The sequence below is a fragment of the Pithys albifrons genome, chromosome 8 (assembly GCF_047495875.1).
Source record: "Pithys albifrons albifrons isolate INPA30051 chromosome 8, PitAlb_v1, whole genome shotgun sequence".
Taxonomy (NCBI): domain Eukaryota; kingdom Metazoa; phylum Chordata; class Aves; order Passeriformes; family Thamnophilidae; genus Pithys; species Pithys albifrons.
Genome location: NC_092465.1, coordinates 1,554,590 through 1,572,700, shown reverse-complemented (window position 1 = coordinate 1,572,700; position 18,111 = coordinate 1,554,590). Strand labels below are relative to the sequence as shown.

The 18,111-nt window shown below is 50.5% G+C and overlaps 1 protein-coding gene across 1 annotated transcript in view; it reads right to left on the bottom strand.

The window, feature by feature from the left end:
• PRPF40A (pre-mRNA processing factor 40 homolog A) overlaps positions 1–16,559 on the bottom strand; it is a 34,994-nt gene extending 18,435 nt beyond the window's left edge. The window contains exons 1-9 of the mRNA XM_071562029.1: positions 15,950–16,559; positions 13,503–13,640; positions 12,205–12,285; positions 7,049–7,079; positions 6,822–6,844; positions 5,284–5,361; positions 5,070–5,180; positions 2,160–2,280; positions 349–373 (exon numbers count right to left, since the gene is read on the bottom strand). Of these exons, the coding sequence (XP_071418130.1) occupies positions 349–373; positions 2,160–2,280; positions 5,070–5,180; positions 5,284–5,361; positions 6,822–6,844; positions 7,049–7,079; positions 12,205–12,285; positions 13,503–13,640; positions 15,950–16,312 (971 nt within the window). The 5' untranslated portion in view covers positions 16,313–16,559. The remainder of the gene's footprint in view (positions 1–348; positions 374–2,159; positions 2,281–5,069; positions 5,181–5,283; positions 5,362–6,821; positions 6,845–7,048; positions 7,080–12,204; positions 12,286–13,502; positions 13,641–15,949) is intronic.
• Between the last annotated feature and the right edge of the window lie 1,552 nt (positions 16,560–18,111).

Genomic DNA, 18,111 nt, shown 5'->3' with positions numbered 1-18,111 from the left:
ATAAGGTTTGAAAGACTCTCAGAATAAGGTTTAAAGATGCTCAGAAATTGCTTAGAAACTCTCAGAAATTGTTTAAAGACTCCCAGAAATTGCTTAAAGACTCCCAGAAATTGTTTAAAGACTCTCAAAAAAAGTTTAAAGACTTTCAGAAAAAGGTTTCAAGGCTGAGCAAAAGGTTTCAAGCCTCTCATAAACCCCACAAACTATGTATTATTTATACATAAAATTCAGGCATTATTTACACACATTGGAGTGCGAAGCTGCAAGGAGAATGTCTGAAGATTTGAAGAGCAGCCTGCATTTGTAAGGAAGAGGCAAAGAAAAATCAGGATATTATTACAAACATACCTGTTTTCTTCAGCTTTAATCATTGCTGGAGGAGAAAAGAGAAAACCAGTGAAAATACAGCTTGGAAATAGTTTGGATGCATTTGATACAAAGCTCCTGTGAGACAATTATTGATATCATAAAGAACAGCTTTGCATACTTTTGTTACTACCAATAATTTTACTGAATAATGAAATCAATTCAGACTAAACCAAACCCACTCCAGAAAAATTAGGGCTTATTTCCACTTTACAGACTTGCTCCAAGAACAAGGACTACAAAGCAACAAAACCCAGCAGGAACTGAGTCACTGCTGCTGATTCTGTTTTAAACAGCTCTTTCTTCCCAGCTGCTTTTGTAGGTGTTTTATTTCCTCACAGTCCCAAACCAAAGCAAGTTCAAAAATGGGACCATCATTGACATTTGTACCAAAGGGGTCACAGCCTTTAGATATCTATAGAGAGAGAGAGAGATATTTATATTAATATATCTATCTATCTATCTATCTATCTATCTATCTATCTAGATCTAGATATATATCTATCTATATATATATTTAGAGATATATATCTATATCGATATAGACATAAATTTATATTAATATATATATTTTTATATATCTATATATCTATATCTAGATAGATATAGATACATATTTATAGTGATATATATTTATATATATATATATATTTTGAGATATATATCTATATCTATCTATATAGATATAGATATATATTTATATTAATATATATTTATATATATATATTTTTAGAGATAGATATCTATATCTATATAGCTATAGATATATATTTGTATTAATATATATATTTTTATATATATATTTAGATATACATATATTTATAAAAACTGCATCAACTGTTGGTACATTTGTACCAAAGGGGTCACAACCTTTATATATCTATATAGATAGATATAGATATGGATATATATATTTATATATATATATATATTTATATTTATATATATCTATACATACATATATATTTAGATATATATATATATATATATATATATATATATATATATATATTTATAAAAACTGCATTAACTATTGGTACATTTGTACCAAAGGGGTCACAGCCTTTATATATCTATATAGAGATAGATATTTATATTAATATATATATTTTTATATATATATATATTTTTAGAGATATATCTATATCTATATAGATAGATATAGATTTATATTTATATATATATATATATGTATGTATGTATGTATAAAAACTGCACCAACTGTTGGTACATTTGTGCCAAAGGGATCACAGCCTTTATATATCTACATAGATAGATATAGATATGGAGATATATATATTTATATTTTTATATATATTCATATTTATATATATATTTATATTTATATATATTTATACATATATATATTTAGATATATATACATATATATATTTATAAAAACTGCATCAACTGTTGGTACATTTGTACCAAAGGGATCACAGCCTTTATATATCTACATAGATAGATATAGACACATATTTATATTAATATATGTATTTTTATATATATATATATTTAGAAATATATATATATATTTATAAAAACTGCATCAACTATTGGTGCATTTGTACCAAAGGGGTCACAGCCTTTATATATCTATATAGACAGATATGGATATATATATATTTATATATACATTTATATTTATATATATTTATACATACATATATATTTAGATAGATATATATATTTATTTATAAAAACTGCATCAACTCTACTCCAGCTTCTTTCAGTAATTAACCCTCTAATTGAGGTCTGTCTGCCGAGCTCTGCCCTTTCCTTGTTCCCTTTACCTTCCAGGTCCTCCAGCTCTTTGGGTTTTGCCCAGCGGGATTCCTTGGTTTGGGAATTGTAGTAATAAGGCTTTCCAGAGTCTGATTTGTACTCCTTCCAGGGACACTTGGACAGCAATTGCTGATGGAGAGAAAACAAAATCCTAAATCAGAACCAATCAAATAAATAGCTTGTTATATAAGGAGGGAGAGGGACCTTTTATATGGGCAGTGACGGGATGAGGGGGGGTGGCCAGAATCCCAATCCCCCAGGGGGGATACTGGGAAGGAATTGGTGGCTGGGAGGGTGGGCAGGCCCTGGCACAGGTTGGGCAGAGAAGCTGTGGCTGCCCCTGGATCCATCCCTGGGAGTGTCCAAGGCCAGGCTGGAGCACCCTGGGCTGGTGGGAGGTGTCCCTGCCCATGGCAGGGGTGGCACTGGGTGGGCTTTGAGGTCCCTCCAACCCAAACCAGTCTGGGATTCTATGAAATCAATCCATGGGTTTACCCCTGTAAAATCTGAGTCCCACAGGCATTCCCTGCCCTATTTTGGTTCCAAATTACAGCCTGACCATGGGAATCATTATCCATGAGCAGGTCAAGGAGCTCTGAGTGATGCCTCAAACATGGATCAGAATCAGTCCCTCTGGAGAAGGACTTGGGACAAGGGATGGAGGGACAGAACACAGGGAATGGCTTCCCACTGCCAGAGGGCAGGGCTGGGGGGGATATTGGGAAGGAATTGGTGGCTGGGAGGGTGGGCAGGCCCTGGCACAGGTTGGGCAGAGCAGCTGTGGCTGCCCTTGGATCCCTGGGAGTGTCCAAGGCCAGGCTGGAGCCACCTGGGCTGGTGGGAGGTGTCCCTGCCCATGGCATGGGACGAGCTTTAAGGTCCCTTCCCACCCAAACCAACCTGGGATTTTGGGATTCTACATTACTTATCTAAATAATAATTACATATTTTTAATAATAAAAAAATATCTAAAAATGAGGAAAGCTGAAGAGTTTTTTCTGCTTTGTAGCATCAAGTTCTACCGACACACAAGGAGCAGGAGACAAACATTTTGGTGATATCTGAAGAGTTTGCTCCCAGTGGGAAGCAAATCCCTTGGCAGAGCCATTGGCCTGTTAGTTCTGCTCAGCAATCCTGGGGTCCCACAGCCCCATCCATTGGGGGGACACTGGGGGGGACAAGGGCGAGCATGAGTATCGGGCAGAGAACCAGTACGGGCACAGCTGTGTCACCTTCAATGTCACCATGGAGTGTGAGGGGACAGGGGGACATGGGGGGACTTGGGGGGGCTTAGGGGGGCACTGGTGGGACATTGTGGGGGGGGCACTGGTGGGGACAAGGGCGAGTACAAGTGTCGGGCAGAGAACCAGCACAGGCACAGCAGTGTCACCTTCAATGTCACCATGGAGTGTGAGGGGACAGGGGGCCATGGGGAGACATTGGGGGGGGCACTGGGGGGGACACTGGGGGGACAGGGGCGAGTATGAGTGTGGGGCAGAGAACCAGCACAGGTACAGCAGTGTCACCTTCAATGTCACTGTGGAGTGTGAGGGGACAGGAGGACATGGGGCGACTTGGGGGGGCTTAGGGGGGGATTGGGGGGGCACTGGTGGGACATTGGGGGGGGCACTGGGGGGGACAAGGGCGAGTACAAGTGTTGGGCAGAGAACCAGCACAGGCACAGCAGTGTCACCTTCAATGTCACCGTGGAGTGTGAGGGGACAGGGGGACATGGGGGGACTTCGGGGGGGCATTGGGGGGGACATTGGGCGAACAGGGGCGAGTATGAGTGTGGGGCAGAGAACCAGCACGGGCACAGCAGTGTCACCTTCAATGTCACTGTGGAGTGTGAGGGGACAGGGGGCCATGGGGAGACACTGGGGGGGGACATTGGGGGGACACTGGGGGGGACAGGGACAAGTATGAGTGTGGGGCAGAGAACCAGCACGGGCACAGCAGTGTCACCTTCAATGTCACCGTGGAGTGTGAGGAGACGGGGGGACATGGGGGGACTTGGGGGGGGCACTGGGGGGGGACATTGGGGGAACAGGGGCGAGTATGAGTGTGGGGCAGAGAACCAACACGGGCACAGCAGTGTCACATTCAATGTCACTGTGGAGTGGGAGGGGACAGGGGGACATGGGGGGACACTGGGGGGGCACTGGTGGGGACACTGGTGGGGACAGGGGCGAGTATGAGTGTGGGGCAGAGAACCAGCACAGGTACAGCAGTGTCACCTTCAATGTCACCGTGGAGTGTGAGGGGACAGGGGGACATGGGGGGACTTGGGGGGGGGGGCACTGGGGGGGACATTGGGGGAACAGGGGCGAGTATGAGTGTGGGGCAGAGAACCAGCACAGGCACAGCAGTGTCACCTTCAATGTCACCGTGGAGTGTGAGGGGACGGGGGGCATGGGGGGACTTGGGGGGGCTTAGGGGGGGATTGGGGGGGCACTGGTGGGACATTGGGGGGGGGCACTGGTGGGGACAAGGGCGAGTACAAGTGTCGGGCAGAGAACCAGCACAGGCACAGCAGTGTCACCTTCAATGTCACCATGGAGTGTGAGGGGACAGGAGGACATGGGGGGTCTTGGGGGGGCACTGGGGGGGACACTGGGGGGACAGGGGCGAGTATGAGTGTGGGGCAGAGAACCAGCACGGACACAGCAGTGTCACCTTCAATGTCACTGTGGAGTGGGAGGGGACAGGAGGACATGGGGGACACTGGGGGGACACTGGGGGGGCTTGGGGGGGACACTGGGGGGACAGGGATGAGTACGAGTGTCAGGCAGAGAACCAGCACAGGCACAGCAGTGTCACCTTCAATGTCACCGCGGAGTGTGAGGAGACAGGGGGACATGGGGGGACATTGGGAGGGGACATTGGGAGGGGACATTGGGAGGGGACATTGGGGTCACCTCAGCAGGGGTTTTGAGGTCATCTGGCTTCTCCCACGTCGACTGCTTTGTCTCCGTGTTGTAATAGTAGGTCCTTCCATCCGGAGATTTGTGTTCTGTCCATGTGGATTTCTGGGAAAACACCACAAAGATCCCATGAATGAGGGAGCAGAACAGTGCCCAGGATGGCACCTGAGGCTGTGCCAAAGGGATTCCCAGGGGGAGGCAGCCAGACCTGCTTGGAGAGCTCATCACCGGCGGCGCTGCTGGCGGTGCCCGTGGGCTGAACCGAGGGCACCACGGGGTGGGTGGTCTGGGGAGAGACAGGAGAGCTGTGACCCCGCTGTGACCCCAGTGCCAACACACCCAACCCCTGGGATCAGGGGCACACATTGAGTCAGGGCTCTCACAAGGAAGGGCTTTCATAGAATGGAATGGGTTGGAAAAGATCTCTGAGATCAGCAAGTCCAACCCTTGATCCAACCCCACTGTGATCACCAGCCCAGGGCACAGAGTGCCCTGGGCTGGTGATCACAGTGGGGTTGGATCAAGACAGTGGGGTTGGATCAAGACATGGTGGATTCTCACTCAGTGCCACATCCATAGAATCACAGAATGGATTGGGTTGGAAAAGACCTCCAAGATCATCGAGTCCAACCCTTGGGCCAACTCCAGTCCCTTTCCCAGATCATGGCACTCAGTGCCACGGCCAAGCTCAGCTGAAAAACCTCCAGGGATGGGAAATCCACCCCCTCTCTGGGCAGCCCATTCCAATCCCTGAGCACTCTCTCTGCAAAGAATTTCTTTCTGATCTCCAAGTTAAATTTCACTGCCCATTCCCTGTGACTGGAGCTGCCCAGTCCTTCCATTCTCCATTCCCAAGGCACCAATGCCCACCAGAAGTGGAAATGAAGAGCTCAGACTCCAACAACTCCAAGGCAAAGTTCCAAGAGCAAACCCTCTTTCCAAGAGTTAAGGAACGTTTGCTTTGAGAACATTGTGGCTTCCTGAGTTCACACTGAACTCTTGTTTGAGTTTCCTGCTGTTTGCCATGGACAGTTTCCATCTGAACTCCCTGAAATCAAGACTGGGAGAAGCTCCACCTGCTCTGGATCAGTGAGGGGATATGGGAGAGCTGCACTTCCCTACAGTCCAACTGCAAACCTCGTGGCAATAATGGTGATTATCATCTGTATTTAATAATTAAGAGGAGACAAGACCCCCAGACTTCAGGCAACAGTGAAATCCTTGGAAGGGGCAAAAGGGAAGGGCAGGGAGAGGGGCAAGGGTGAGGGGCAGGGGGAGAGGGGCAAGGGAGGGGCGGGGGGAGAGGGGCAGGGGGAGAGGGGCAGGGCAAGGACAGGGGCAGGGACAGGGGCAGGGGCGGGGGGAGAGGGGCGGGGGGCAAGGGGGCAGGGCAAGGGGGCAGGGCAAGGGGGCAGGGAAAGGGGCAGGGAAAGGGGCAGGGAAAGGGGCAGGGAAAGGGGGCAGGGAAAGGGGGCAGGGAAAGGGGGCAGGGAAAGGGGGCAGGGAAAGGGGGCAGGGAAAGGGGTAAGGAAAGGACTTGTTTCTAGAAGAACTGGACAGAGAGTTCAATGCTCAGAAATGAAGGAGATCCAACAGAAACCTCCCTAATTTAACTGCCTGCATTAATTACAGACTGACAGTCAAATAAGCAAACACAAAGCTCTGCATGAGAGGGAAACAAGAGCCAAGCTGGTCTTTTAAATCTCCACAGCATTCCAGCCTTCTGGAATTTGGTTTTCCACATACCTGAGTCCCAGGAGGTGTCACACCTGGAAAATAAATACAGAGAAATTAGGAAGGGCTGGGCTGCTTCATTCTCCTGCACATTAATTGATGTGGGGAACAAAAACCAGCCTGGGAAGCAAAGAAGATTTCAGCCCCTGAAATGCCACATTTACAGAAAAGGGTAATTTTGATATTTCAACTTATTTTGGTGGGATATTTTTACATTCCAGGAAGTTTTTGCTACTCACCTACTTGTGCCTCCATGCTGTTCACCCCTGGCTGCAGAGACAAGAGAGCTCATTACTGAGAGCAACTGTAATTAATCACCAAGAAACACAAGCCAGGGCCATCCCAACTGCTGCTTCCTGCCACAAACCGCTCCAGCTCCTTCAATGGGATTCCCACCTTCCCCCCTAATTATTCCTGGCCCTTAATAAGCAATTAGGAACATCAGCAGCAGGATAATTATGTGCCAGAAGCCTTTGGGTGTCTTAGTGTTGCATTCACGAGTCTGGAGCTTTTCCAGATGCTCCTCTTGGGAATTTTTTTCAAAGTAAGGAAAAAGATGAACAGAATTCCAAAGGTTTTCCCAATTCCTTTCCCTGGAGGTCAAACCAGAGCTGGTGGATTTGAGGTTTATTTTCACTTCTGTCCTACCAATTTCAGTCACAAAACCCTTGAAGAACCAAAGCCAAGTTGGTCCCATGGGATCAATTCTGTTCCATATTTTCCACCAGGAGAGACCAGGGAAATTCTCCCCACTTTTTTAAGCCTTTTAAGTGTTTTCTGTACATTAAATATTTCCCTGTTCCATCCCATTCCTGACTTTATTTCTTTTGCAGGAATTTTGTATCCCTGGGAACTTTAAACACCCTGGAGTTTATTCCTTTAAATGCTCTGGATGACACAGTTACATCTGGTCCCACAAAAATATTCAGTAATTAATTAAATCTCTCTTTCAACAAACCCTTAATGAGCAAACCTGTGGATTATTAACCAAGTTAAGTGTTAAAATAACCCACAGAAGGAGCAGCAAAGGGGTTTGCTCCAGGAAATCCCAGACTTTTCCCAGGCTGGAATCTGAGCCAGGGATAAAAAATCTGCATGGGAAGAAAATACCAGATCATTTCTTTAGAAATTCAAGAGGCTACAGCTGGCTCTAAGTGGATTTCCTGCTGAAATTTGAATTAAATTTGTGGACACAGGAAAGAAATGGAGTTTTTTCCACTTCAGAGATTTCACCTGGACTGTGTGAACTCCTCCCTCTGCACTTCCACCCAAATCCCTCCTTTATTCCTTCACATTCCAGCAAACTTTGCTCCTGAATTTCAGGAACTTTGACAAAAAATCTATTTTGAGTAAATCAAAATCTATTTATTAATGAAATTAAACATTTAAAATATAATAAATAATCTGATTTATGATTTATTGGCCACATTCTCAGCCCTCCTTTATTCCATCAAATTCCAACAAACTTTGCTCAATTTGCTGAATTTCAGGAACTTTGACAAAGAATCTCTTTAGAGTAAATCAAAACCTATTTATTAATTGAATTAAAATTTTAAAATTACAATAATAGATAAAAATAATCTGATTTATGATTTATTGGCCACATTCTCAGCCCTCTTTTATTCCTTCAAATTCCAGCAATTCCAACAAACTTCGCTCACTTTGCTGAATTTCAGAATCTTTGACAAAAAATCTCTTTAATCAAAATCTATTTATTAATGAAATTAAAATTTTAAAATATAATAAATAATCTGATTTATGATTTATTGGCCAATTATCAGCCCTCCTTTATTCCTCCAAATTCCAGCAATTGCAGCAAACTTTGCTCCTGAATTTCAGGAACTTTGATAAAAAATCTCTTTAGAGTAAATCAAAATCTATTTATTAATGAAATATAATAAATAATCTGATTTATGATTTATTGGCCACATTATCAGCACTTCAAATTCCATCAAATTCCAGCAAACTTTGCTCACTTTGCTGAATTTCAGAGACTTTGACAAAAAATCTCTTTATAGTAAATCAAAATCTATTTATTAATGAAATTAAATTTTTGAAATATAATAAATAATTTGGTTTATGATTTATTGGCCACATTATCAGTCCTCTTTTATTCCCCCAAATTCCAACAAACTTTGCTCACTGTGCTGAATTTCAGAAACTTTGACAAAAAAAGAATTTCTATTAAATCAAAATCTATTTATTAATGAAATTAAAATTTTAAAATATAATAAATAATCTGATTTATGATTTATTGGCCAATTATCACCCCTCCTTTATTCCTCCAAATTCCAGCAATTCCAACAAACTTTGCTCAATTTGCTGAATTTCAGGAGTTTTGACAAAAAAAAGAATTTCTAGTAAATCAAAATCTATTTATTAATGAAATTAAAATTTAAAAATTACAATATAATAGATAAAAATAATCTGATTTATGATTTATTGGCCACATTATCAGTCCTCTTTTACTCCCCCAAATTCCAACAAACTTTGCTCACTTTGCTGAATTTCAGAAACTTTGACAAAAAATCTCTTTAATCAAAATCTATTTATTAATGAAATTAAAATTTTAAAATATAATGGATAAAAATAATCTGGTTTATGATTTATTGGCCACATTCTCAGCCCTTTTTTATTCCCCCAAATTCCAGCAAACTTTGCTCACTGTGCTGAATTTCAGAGACTTTGACAAAAAATCTCTTTATAGTAAATCAAAATCTATTAATTAAATTAAAATTTTAAAATATAATAGATAAAAATAATCTGATTTATGATTTATTGGCCAATTCTCAGCCCTCCTTTATTCCTCCAAATTCCAACAAACTTTGCTCACTGTGCTGAATTTCAGGAACTTTGACAAAAAAAGAATTTCTAGTAAATCAAAATCTATTTATTAATGAAATTAAAATTTAAAAATTACAATATAATAGATTAAAAAAATCTGATTTATGATTTATTGGCCACATTCTCAGCCCTCCTTTATTCCCCCAAATTCCAACAAACTTCGCTCACTTTGCTGAATTTCAGGAACTTTGACAAAAAATCTTTTTATAGGAAATCAAAATCTATTTATTAATGAAATTAAAAATTTAAAATATAATAAATAATCTGATTTATGATTTATTGGCCAAATTCTCAGCCCTCCTTTATTCCATCAAATTCCAACAAACTTTGCTCAATTTGCTGAATTTCAGGAACTTTGATAAAAAAAGAATTTCTAGTAAATCAAAATCTATTTATTAATGAAATTAAAATTTAAAAATTACAATATAATAGATTAAAAAAATCTGGTTTATGATTTATTGGCCAGATTATCAGCCCTCCTTTATTCCATCAAATTCCAACAAACTTTGCTCACTGTGCTGAATTTCAGGAACTTTGACAAAAAATCTCTTTAATCAAAATCTATTTATTAATGAAATTAAAATTTAAAAATTACAATATAATAGATTAAAAAAATCTGATTTATACTGGCCAGATTCTCAGCCCTCCACCCAAACTGGTTCCTGCTGAGCTCCAAGAGAAGCACAAGAGCAGCAGAATCCAGGGAGAGAAAAGCCAGAGGGATTTCAGCCCTGCTGAGAACAAGCCCCACCAGCTCTACCTGTGACAGGAATCTCAACTGCTCCAATTAACCCAAAATTAATCTGATTTGTCCCAGCTGAAGAGCTGGATGAACATCAGCACAGGGAGCACCACCCGGGTGTACTTCCCACCCCAAAGCCAGGGCTGGGCAGCAGGGAGGGGGCTTGGGGGGCAGGAAGGGTCTGGGGGGGCTTGGAGGGCAGGAAGGGTCTCAGGGGCAGGAAGGGTCTGGGGGGGCTTGGAGGGGCTTGGGGGGCAGGAAGGGTCTCAGGGGCAGGAAGGGTCTGGGGGGGCTTGGAGGGCAGGAAGGGTCTCAGGGGCAGGAAGGGTCTGGGGGGGCTTGGAGGGCAGGAAGGGTCTGGGGGGCAGGAAGGGTCTCGGGGGGCTTGGAGGGCAGGAAGGGTCTCGGGGGCAGGAAGGGTCTGGGGGGGCTTGGAGGGCAGGAAGGGTCTCAGGGCTTGGAGGGCAGGAAGGGTCTCGGGGGGCTTGGAGGGCAGGAAGGGTCTCGGGGGGCTTGGAGGACAGGAAGGGTCTCGGGGGGCTTGGAGGGCAGGAAGGGTCTCAGGGCTTGGAGGGCAGGAAGGGTCTCAGGGCTTGGAGGGCAGGAAGGGTCTCGGGGGGCTTGGAGGGCAGGAAGGGTCTCAGGGCTTGGAGGACAGGAAGGGTCTCGGGGATAGGAAGGGTCTCAGGGCTTGGAGGACAGGAAGGGTCTCGGGGGGGCTTGGAGGGCAGGAAGGGTCTCGGGGGGGCTTGGAGGGCAGGAAGGGTCTCGGGGGGGCTTGGAGGGCAGGAAGGGTCTCGGGGGGGCTTGGAGGGCAGGAAGGGTCTCGGGGGGGCTTGGAGGGCAGGAAGGGTCTCGGGGGGGCTTGGAGGGCAGGAAGGGTCTCGGGGGGGCTTGGAGGGCAGGAAGGGTCTCGGGGGGGCTTGGAGGGCAGGAAGGGTCTCGGGGGGGCTTGGAGGGCAGGAAGGGTCTGGGGGGGCTTGGAGGGCAGGAAGGGTCTGGGGGGGCTTGGAGGGCAGGAAGGGTCTCGGGGGGCTTGGAGGGCAGGAAGGGTCTCAGGGGCAGGAAGGGTCTCAGGGGGCTTGGAGGGCAGGAAGGGTCTGGGGGGGCTTGGAGGGCAGGAAGGGTCTGGGGGGGCTTGGAGGGCAGGAAGGGTCTGGGGGGGCTTGGAGGGCAGGAAGGGTCTGGGGGGGCTTGGAGGGCAGGAAGGGTCTCAGGGGCAGGAAGGGTCTCAGGGGCAGGAAGGGTCTCAGGGGGCTTGGAGGGCAGGAAGGGTCTGGGGGGGCTTGGAGGGCAGGAAGGGTCTGGGGGGGCTTGGAGGGCAGGAAGGGTCTGGGGGGGCTTGGAGGGCAGGAAGGGTCTCAGGGGCAGGAAGGGTCTAAGTGCTTGGAGGACAGGAAGGGTCTCGGGGGGCTTGGAGGACAGGAAGGGTCTCGGGGGGCTTGGAGGGCAGGAAGGGTCTCGGGGGGCTTGGAGGGCAGGAAGGGTCTCGGGGGGCTTGGAGGGCAGGAAGGGTCTCGGGGGGCTTGGAGGGCAGGAAGGGTCTCGGGGGGCTTGGAGGGCAGGAAGGGTCTCGGGGATAGGAAGGGTCTGGGGGGGCTTGGAGGACAGGAAGGGTCTCGGGGGGCTTGGAGGGCAGGAAGGGTCTCGGGGATAGGAAGGGTCTGGGGGGGCTTGGAGGACAGGAAGGGTCTGGGGGGGCTTGGAGGGCAGGAAGGGTCTCGGGGGGCTTGGAGGGCAGGAAGGGTCTCGGGGATAGGAAGGGTCTGGGGGGGCTTGGAGGACAGGAAGGGTCTGGGGGGCACTCACGGGCACGGTGGGCTGCAGGGCAGCCTGGGACATGTGGGACATCATCATGCCGGGCATCACCGACTGCATCATCCCGGGCATCTGCGGGCACAGGGCAGGGCACGGGGGGCACGGGGGGCACAGGGGGGCACAGGTTACCTGGGGAGAGCTTTGGGTGCCACAAACAACCAACCAACACACCCCCTAAGGCAGCAAAAATTAAAATCCACGTCCCCCCAAAGAGGAATGTTCACATTAGGAAGAACATGCCCAGAGCCCAAAACACAAGGGGAATGTTCATACTGGGAATAGCATGTCCATAATCCCAAACTGAGAGGAATATTCATAATGGGAATGGCCACAGATCCCAAAATAAGAGGAATATTCCTATTGGGAATGGCCACAGATCCCCAAAAGAGGAATATTCGTACTGGGAATGGCCACAGATCCCAAACCAAAGGAGGAGTGTTCATATTGGGAATAACATGTCCATAGATCCCAAAATAAGAGGAATATTCATAATGGGAATGGCCACAGATCCCAAAATAAAAGGAATATTCATAATGGGAATGGCCACAGATCCCAAAATAAGAGGAATATTCATATTGGGAATGTCAACAAATCCCAAAACAAAGGAGGAATATTCATATTGGGAATAACATGTCCATAATCCCAAAATAAGAGGAATATTCATACTGGGAATGTCAACAAATCCCCAAAGAAGGAATATTCATAGTGGGACTAACATGTCCACAGATCCCAAACTAAAATAGGAATATTCACACTGGGAATGTCAACAAATCCAAAAACAAAGGAGGAATATTCATATTGGGAATAACATGTCCATAGATCCCAAAATATCAGGAATATTCATATTGGGAATGTCAACAAAACCCAAACCAAAGGAGGAATATTCATGTTGGGAATAACATGTCCATAGATCCCAAAATAAGAGGAATATTCGTACTGGGAATGTCAACAAATCCCAAACTAAGAGGAATATTCATATTGGGAATAACATGTCCATAATCCCAAAATAAGAGGAATATTCATAATGGGAATGTCCACAGATCCCAAGGTAAGAGGAATATTCATATTGGGAATGTCAACAAATCCCAAAACAAAGGAGGAATATTCATATTGGGAATAACATGTCCATAATCCCAAAATAAGAGGAATATTTGTACTGGGAATGTCAACAAATCCCAAAACAAAGGAGGAATATTCATACTGGGAATGACTTGTGCACAGACCCCAAGACAAGAGGAATATTCCCATTGGGAATGTCATGTCCCCAACACCAGCAGTGAGAGCCTCACCTGTCCCATGGGGGGGCCCCCCATGGGGGGCATCATCTGGGGCATCATCCCGTGGGGCACCGGGGGCATGTTGGGCGGTCTCTGCCCCATGGGGTGCATCCCCATGGGTGGGTAGTGGGGCATCCCGGGGTGGCCCATCTGGAAGAGAGAGAGCAGCACATGGGGCACGTCAGCAGGAGGGCAGCACCCACCCCAGAGAGAGGAACACCCACTGGCACTGGAACCAGTCCCAGGGCTGGGCACCTCCCAGTGCCCCAACCCCAGAGGGAGGAACATCCACACTGGCACTGGAACCAGTCCCAGGGCTGGGCACCTCCCAGTCCCCCACCCCCAGAGTCCATGGGCATCAACAAAACATTCCAAAGCTCAAGCCAACATCCCAATGGAAAAGGAATCCCCTCCATCACCTTTCCCCTTATGGTTTCTCACAGAAAATCCCACACAAAGCAGGAATTCAGCTGTTTCCATGTGCTTTCCAGACATGGCAGAGGAGTCCAGCAGGTGAAGTGTCTTCTGCTCCTGATGTCCAAATCCAAGGAATTGCTCCTACAGTGACATCCAGCCCTGGCTCTTTGCCTAAAAACCCCAACTCTGGTGCTGCCCTAACCTTGGTGTGGTCACTGCAGCACAGAAAGGGACATGGGCCCCTTTCCTACTTGAATTACCAAAACACATTCAGAGCTTTCTACTCAAGGCAGAAGCAGCAGCTCTGAGAGCACCTCGGGGCAAACCCTGGGCAGATCTTCCTTGGAAGAACAGACTCCAGAGGGGACACTGAGAGGGACCTCCCCATGGCTGGCAGTGCCTCAGGGAGGGGGCAGAGCAGGGGACACTGAGGGCACCTCCCCATGGCTGGCAGTGCCTCAGGGAGGGGGCAGAGCAGGGGACACTGAGAGCACCTCCCCATGGCTGGCAGTGCCTCAGGGAGGGGGCTGAGTATGGACCAGGCTCTGCTCAGGGAGGCCAGGAATGGCACAGGAGGAACAGGCAGGAATTGATGCCCAGGGAGGGGGCAGAGCAGGACCAGGCTCTGCTCAGGGAGGCCAGGAATGGCACAGGAGGAACAGGCAGGAATTGATGCCCAGGGAGGGGGCAGAGCAGGACCAGGCTCTGCTCAGGGGGCCCAGGAATGGCACAGGAGGAACAGGCAGGAATTGATGCCCAGGGAGGGGGCAGAGCAGGACCAGGCTCTGCTCAGGAGGCCCAGGAATGGCACAGGAGGAACAGGCAGGAATTGATGCCCAGGGAGGGGGCAGAGCACAGACCAGGCTCTGCTTGGGGGGCACAGGAATGGCACAGGAGGAACAGGCAGGAATTGATGCCCAGGGAGGGGGCAGAGCAGGACCAGGCTCTGCTTGGGCGGCCCAGGAATGGCACAGGAGGAACAGGCAGGAATTGATGCCCAGGAAGTGCCACCTGGACAGGAGGAAGAACTTCCCTGTGCAAGTGCCAGGTTGCCCAGAGTGGTGGTGGAGCCTCCCTCTCTGGGGATGTCCCAGAACTCTGGGACACAATCCTGTGCCATGGAGTGCTCACTGCACCCAGCTGGGGGTGACCCTGATAGAGCTGGGAGGTGGCACCAGCACCCCAGGGCAGTCCCTTCCAACCTGCCCCATCCTGGGGCTCTGGAGTTAAACCTGGCCCACCCTGGGGCTCTGGAGTTAAACCTGGCCCACCCTGGGACTCTGGGATTCCAACCTGCTCCATCTTTGATACTCTGCGTATCCAACCTGCCCCATCCTGAGATTCCAACCTGCCCCATCCTAATACTCTGGGATATGAACCTGTCCCATTCCAAGATTTCAACCTGCTCCATCCTGATACTCTGGGATTCCAACCTGCCCCATCCTGGGACTCTGGGCTTCCAACCTGCCCCATCCTGGGACTCTGAGATTCCAACCTGTCCCACTGTGTGACTCTGGGTATCCAACCTGCTCCATTCTGGGACTCTGGGTATCCAACCTGTCCCACTGTGTAACTCTTGAGATTCCAACCTGCCCCTTCCTGGGACTCTGGGATTCCAACCTGCCCCATCCTGGGACTCTGGGATTCCAACCTGCCCCATCCTGGGACTCTGGGATTCCAACCTGCCCCATCCTGGGGCTCTGGGATTCCAACCTGCTCCACTGTGTAACTCTGAGGTTCCAACCTGCCCCATCCTGGGACTCTGAGATTCCACCCTGCTCCACCCTGATACTCTGGAATTCCAACCTGCCCCACTGTGTGACTCTGACATTCCAACCTGCCCCATCCTGGGACTCTGGGTACCCAACCTGCCCCCCTGTGTGACTCTGACATTCCAACCTGCCCCATCCTGACACTCTGCACACCCGCCCCGCCTGTACCTCAGGTCCCGGCCCTGCCCCACGCTGACCCCCCGCGCCTCCCCCCCGCCGCCCCCCGCCGTGACCCCGCGCCCCCTCCGCGGGGCTGCTGCGGGCACTCACCATGAGGGACCCCCTGTCCACGGCTCCGGGGCGCATGGCGGGGCTGAGCAGGGACCCTCCGCAGCGGCCGAGCAGGCGGCCCCGCAGGGGCGGGCGGGGCGCGGCGGGCCCGAAGGGCAGGAGGGGCTCGGGGTCCCCTCGGGGCGGCAGCAGCGGCGCCAGGAGACTGACGGGCTTGCCCGCCGGCCAATCGGGGCGCGCTCCCAGCCGCCCGCTCTTCGGGGACTGGTCGGCGCCGGAGCCCACGGGCCGCACGGCGTCCCCCGGCGTCAGCTGCATGAGGGGCGGCGGCTTCGGCAGCGAGAACGGCAGCGGCTGCGGGGACGCGGCGGCGGCGGCCGCGGTGGAGTCCCCGCTGGACATGGCGGCGGTGGCGGGGCCGGGCCGGGCCGGGCTGGGCTGTGCCGGGCTGGGCTGTGCCGGGCTGGGCTGTGCCGGGCTGGGCTGGGCTGTGCCGGGCCGGGCTGTGCCGGGCTGGGCTGTGCCGGGCTGTGCTGTACCGGGCTGGGCTGTGCCGGGCCGGGCAGGGCCGGGCTGTGCCGGGCCGGGCTGGGCTGGGCCGGGCCGGTGTGGCCGAGGCCGCTCCGGGCGCGCAGCGAAGCGGCGGCTGCGGCGGCGCGCGGGGCACTGCGGGAAGCCGCTCACGTGGGGCCGAGGGCGGTGCGCGAGCGGGCGGGCGGCACCACTGTCAACGAGATAGGGGGGGATTCCCGCCCACCGCCAATTCGAATCCCATTCAGTCCAGTGGTAGATCCCCCCTCGGCCGCGCTGCGGTGGTACGCGCGGGCACCGCTCCCCCCTCCGCGGAGGTGCGGGTGGTACGTGCCGAGCGCGGCCCGGCCCCCCCCTCTGCCCTGAGCGCGGTGGTTGGGCCCGACTGGGGGTCAGCGACCGCCATGGCGGGAGGGGAGAGCGGAGGGGCGGGAATGGCGGGGGGGAAACAGGGAATGTGGGGGGGAACGGGAGTGTGGGGGGGGAATGGGAGTGTGGGGGGGAATGGGAGTGTGGGGGGGAATGGGAGTGTGGGGGGACAGGGAATGTGGGGGGGGGAACAGGGAATGTGGGGGGGGAACAGGGAATGTGGGGGGGAACAGGGAATGTCAGGGGGGAATGGGAGTGTGGGGGGGACAGGGAATGTGGGGGGGGGAATGGGAATGTGGGGGGGGAACGGGAGTGTGTGGGGGGAAACAGGGAATGTGGGGGGAAACAGGGAATGTGGGGGGGAATGGGAATGTGGGGGGGGGGGAACAGGGAATGTGGGGGGGGGAATGGGAATGTGGGGGGGGACAGGGAATGGGGGGGGGACAGGGAATAGCGGGGGAAAAGGGAGTGTCGGGGGGGGACAGGGAATGGGGGGGGCACCGGGAATAGCGGGGGGAAACCGGGAATGTCGGGGGAATTTCGGGGGGAATGGGAAACACCAGGGATGCAGCCCCTGCCCCTGCACACCCAGGCAGTCCCTCTGCCAGGGATCACCAACCTCACGGCTGGGAATTCCTTCCTCATCCCACCTAAAGGGATGAAACACTTCCCGGGATCCAGGGGCAGCCTGTGCCAGAGATCACCCACCTCATGGCAGGGAATTCCTTCCTCATCCCACATAAAGGGATGGGACACTTCCAGGAGGATCCAGGGACAGCCTGTGCCAGGGATCACCAACCCCACAGCAGGGAATTCCCTCCTCATCCCACCCAATGGGACAGGACACTTCCAGGAGGATCCAGTGGCAGTCTCTGTCAGGCCTCACCCACCTCATGGCTGGGAATTCCTTCCTCATCCCACCTAAAGGGATGGGACACTTCCCAGGATCCAGGGGCAGCCTGTGCCAGGGATCACCAACCCTACAGCAGGGAATTCCTTCCTCATCCCATCCAAAGGGGGTGGGACACTTCCAGGAGGATCCAGGGGCAGCCTGTGCCAGGGATCACCCACCTCATGGCCGGGAATTCCTTCCTCATGCCATCCAAAGGGGATGGGACACTTCCCAGGATCCAGGGGCAGCCTGTGCCAGGGATCACCAACCTCACAGCAGGGAATTCCTTCCTCATCTCGCCTGAAGGGATGAGACAGTTCCCAGGATCCAGGGGCAGCCTGTGCCAGGGCTCACCAACCTCACAGCAGGGAATTCCTTCCTCATCCCATCCAAAGGGGATGGGACACTT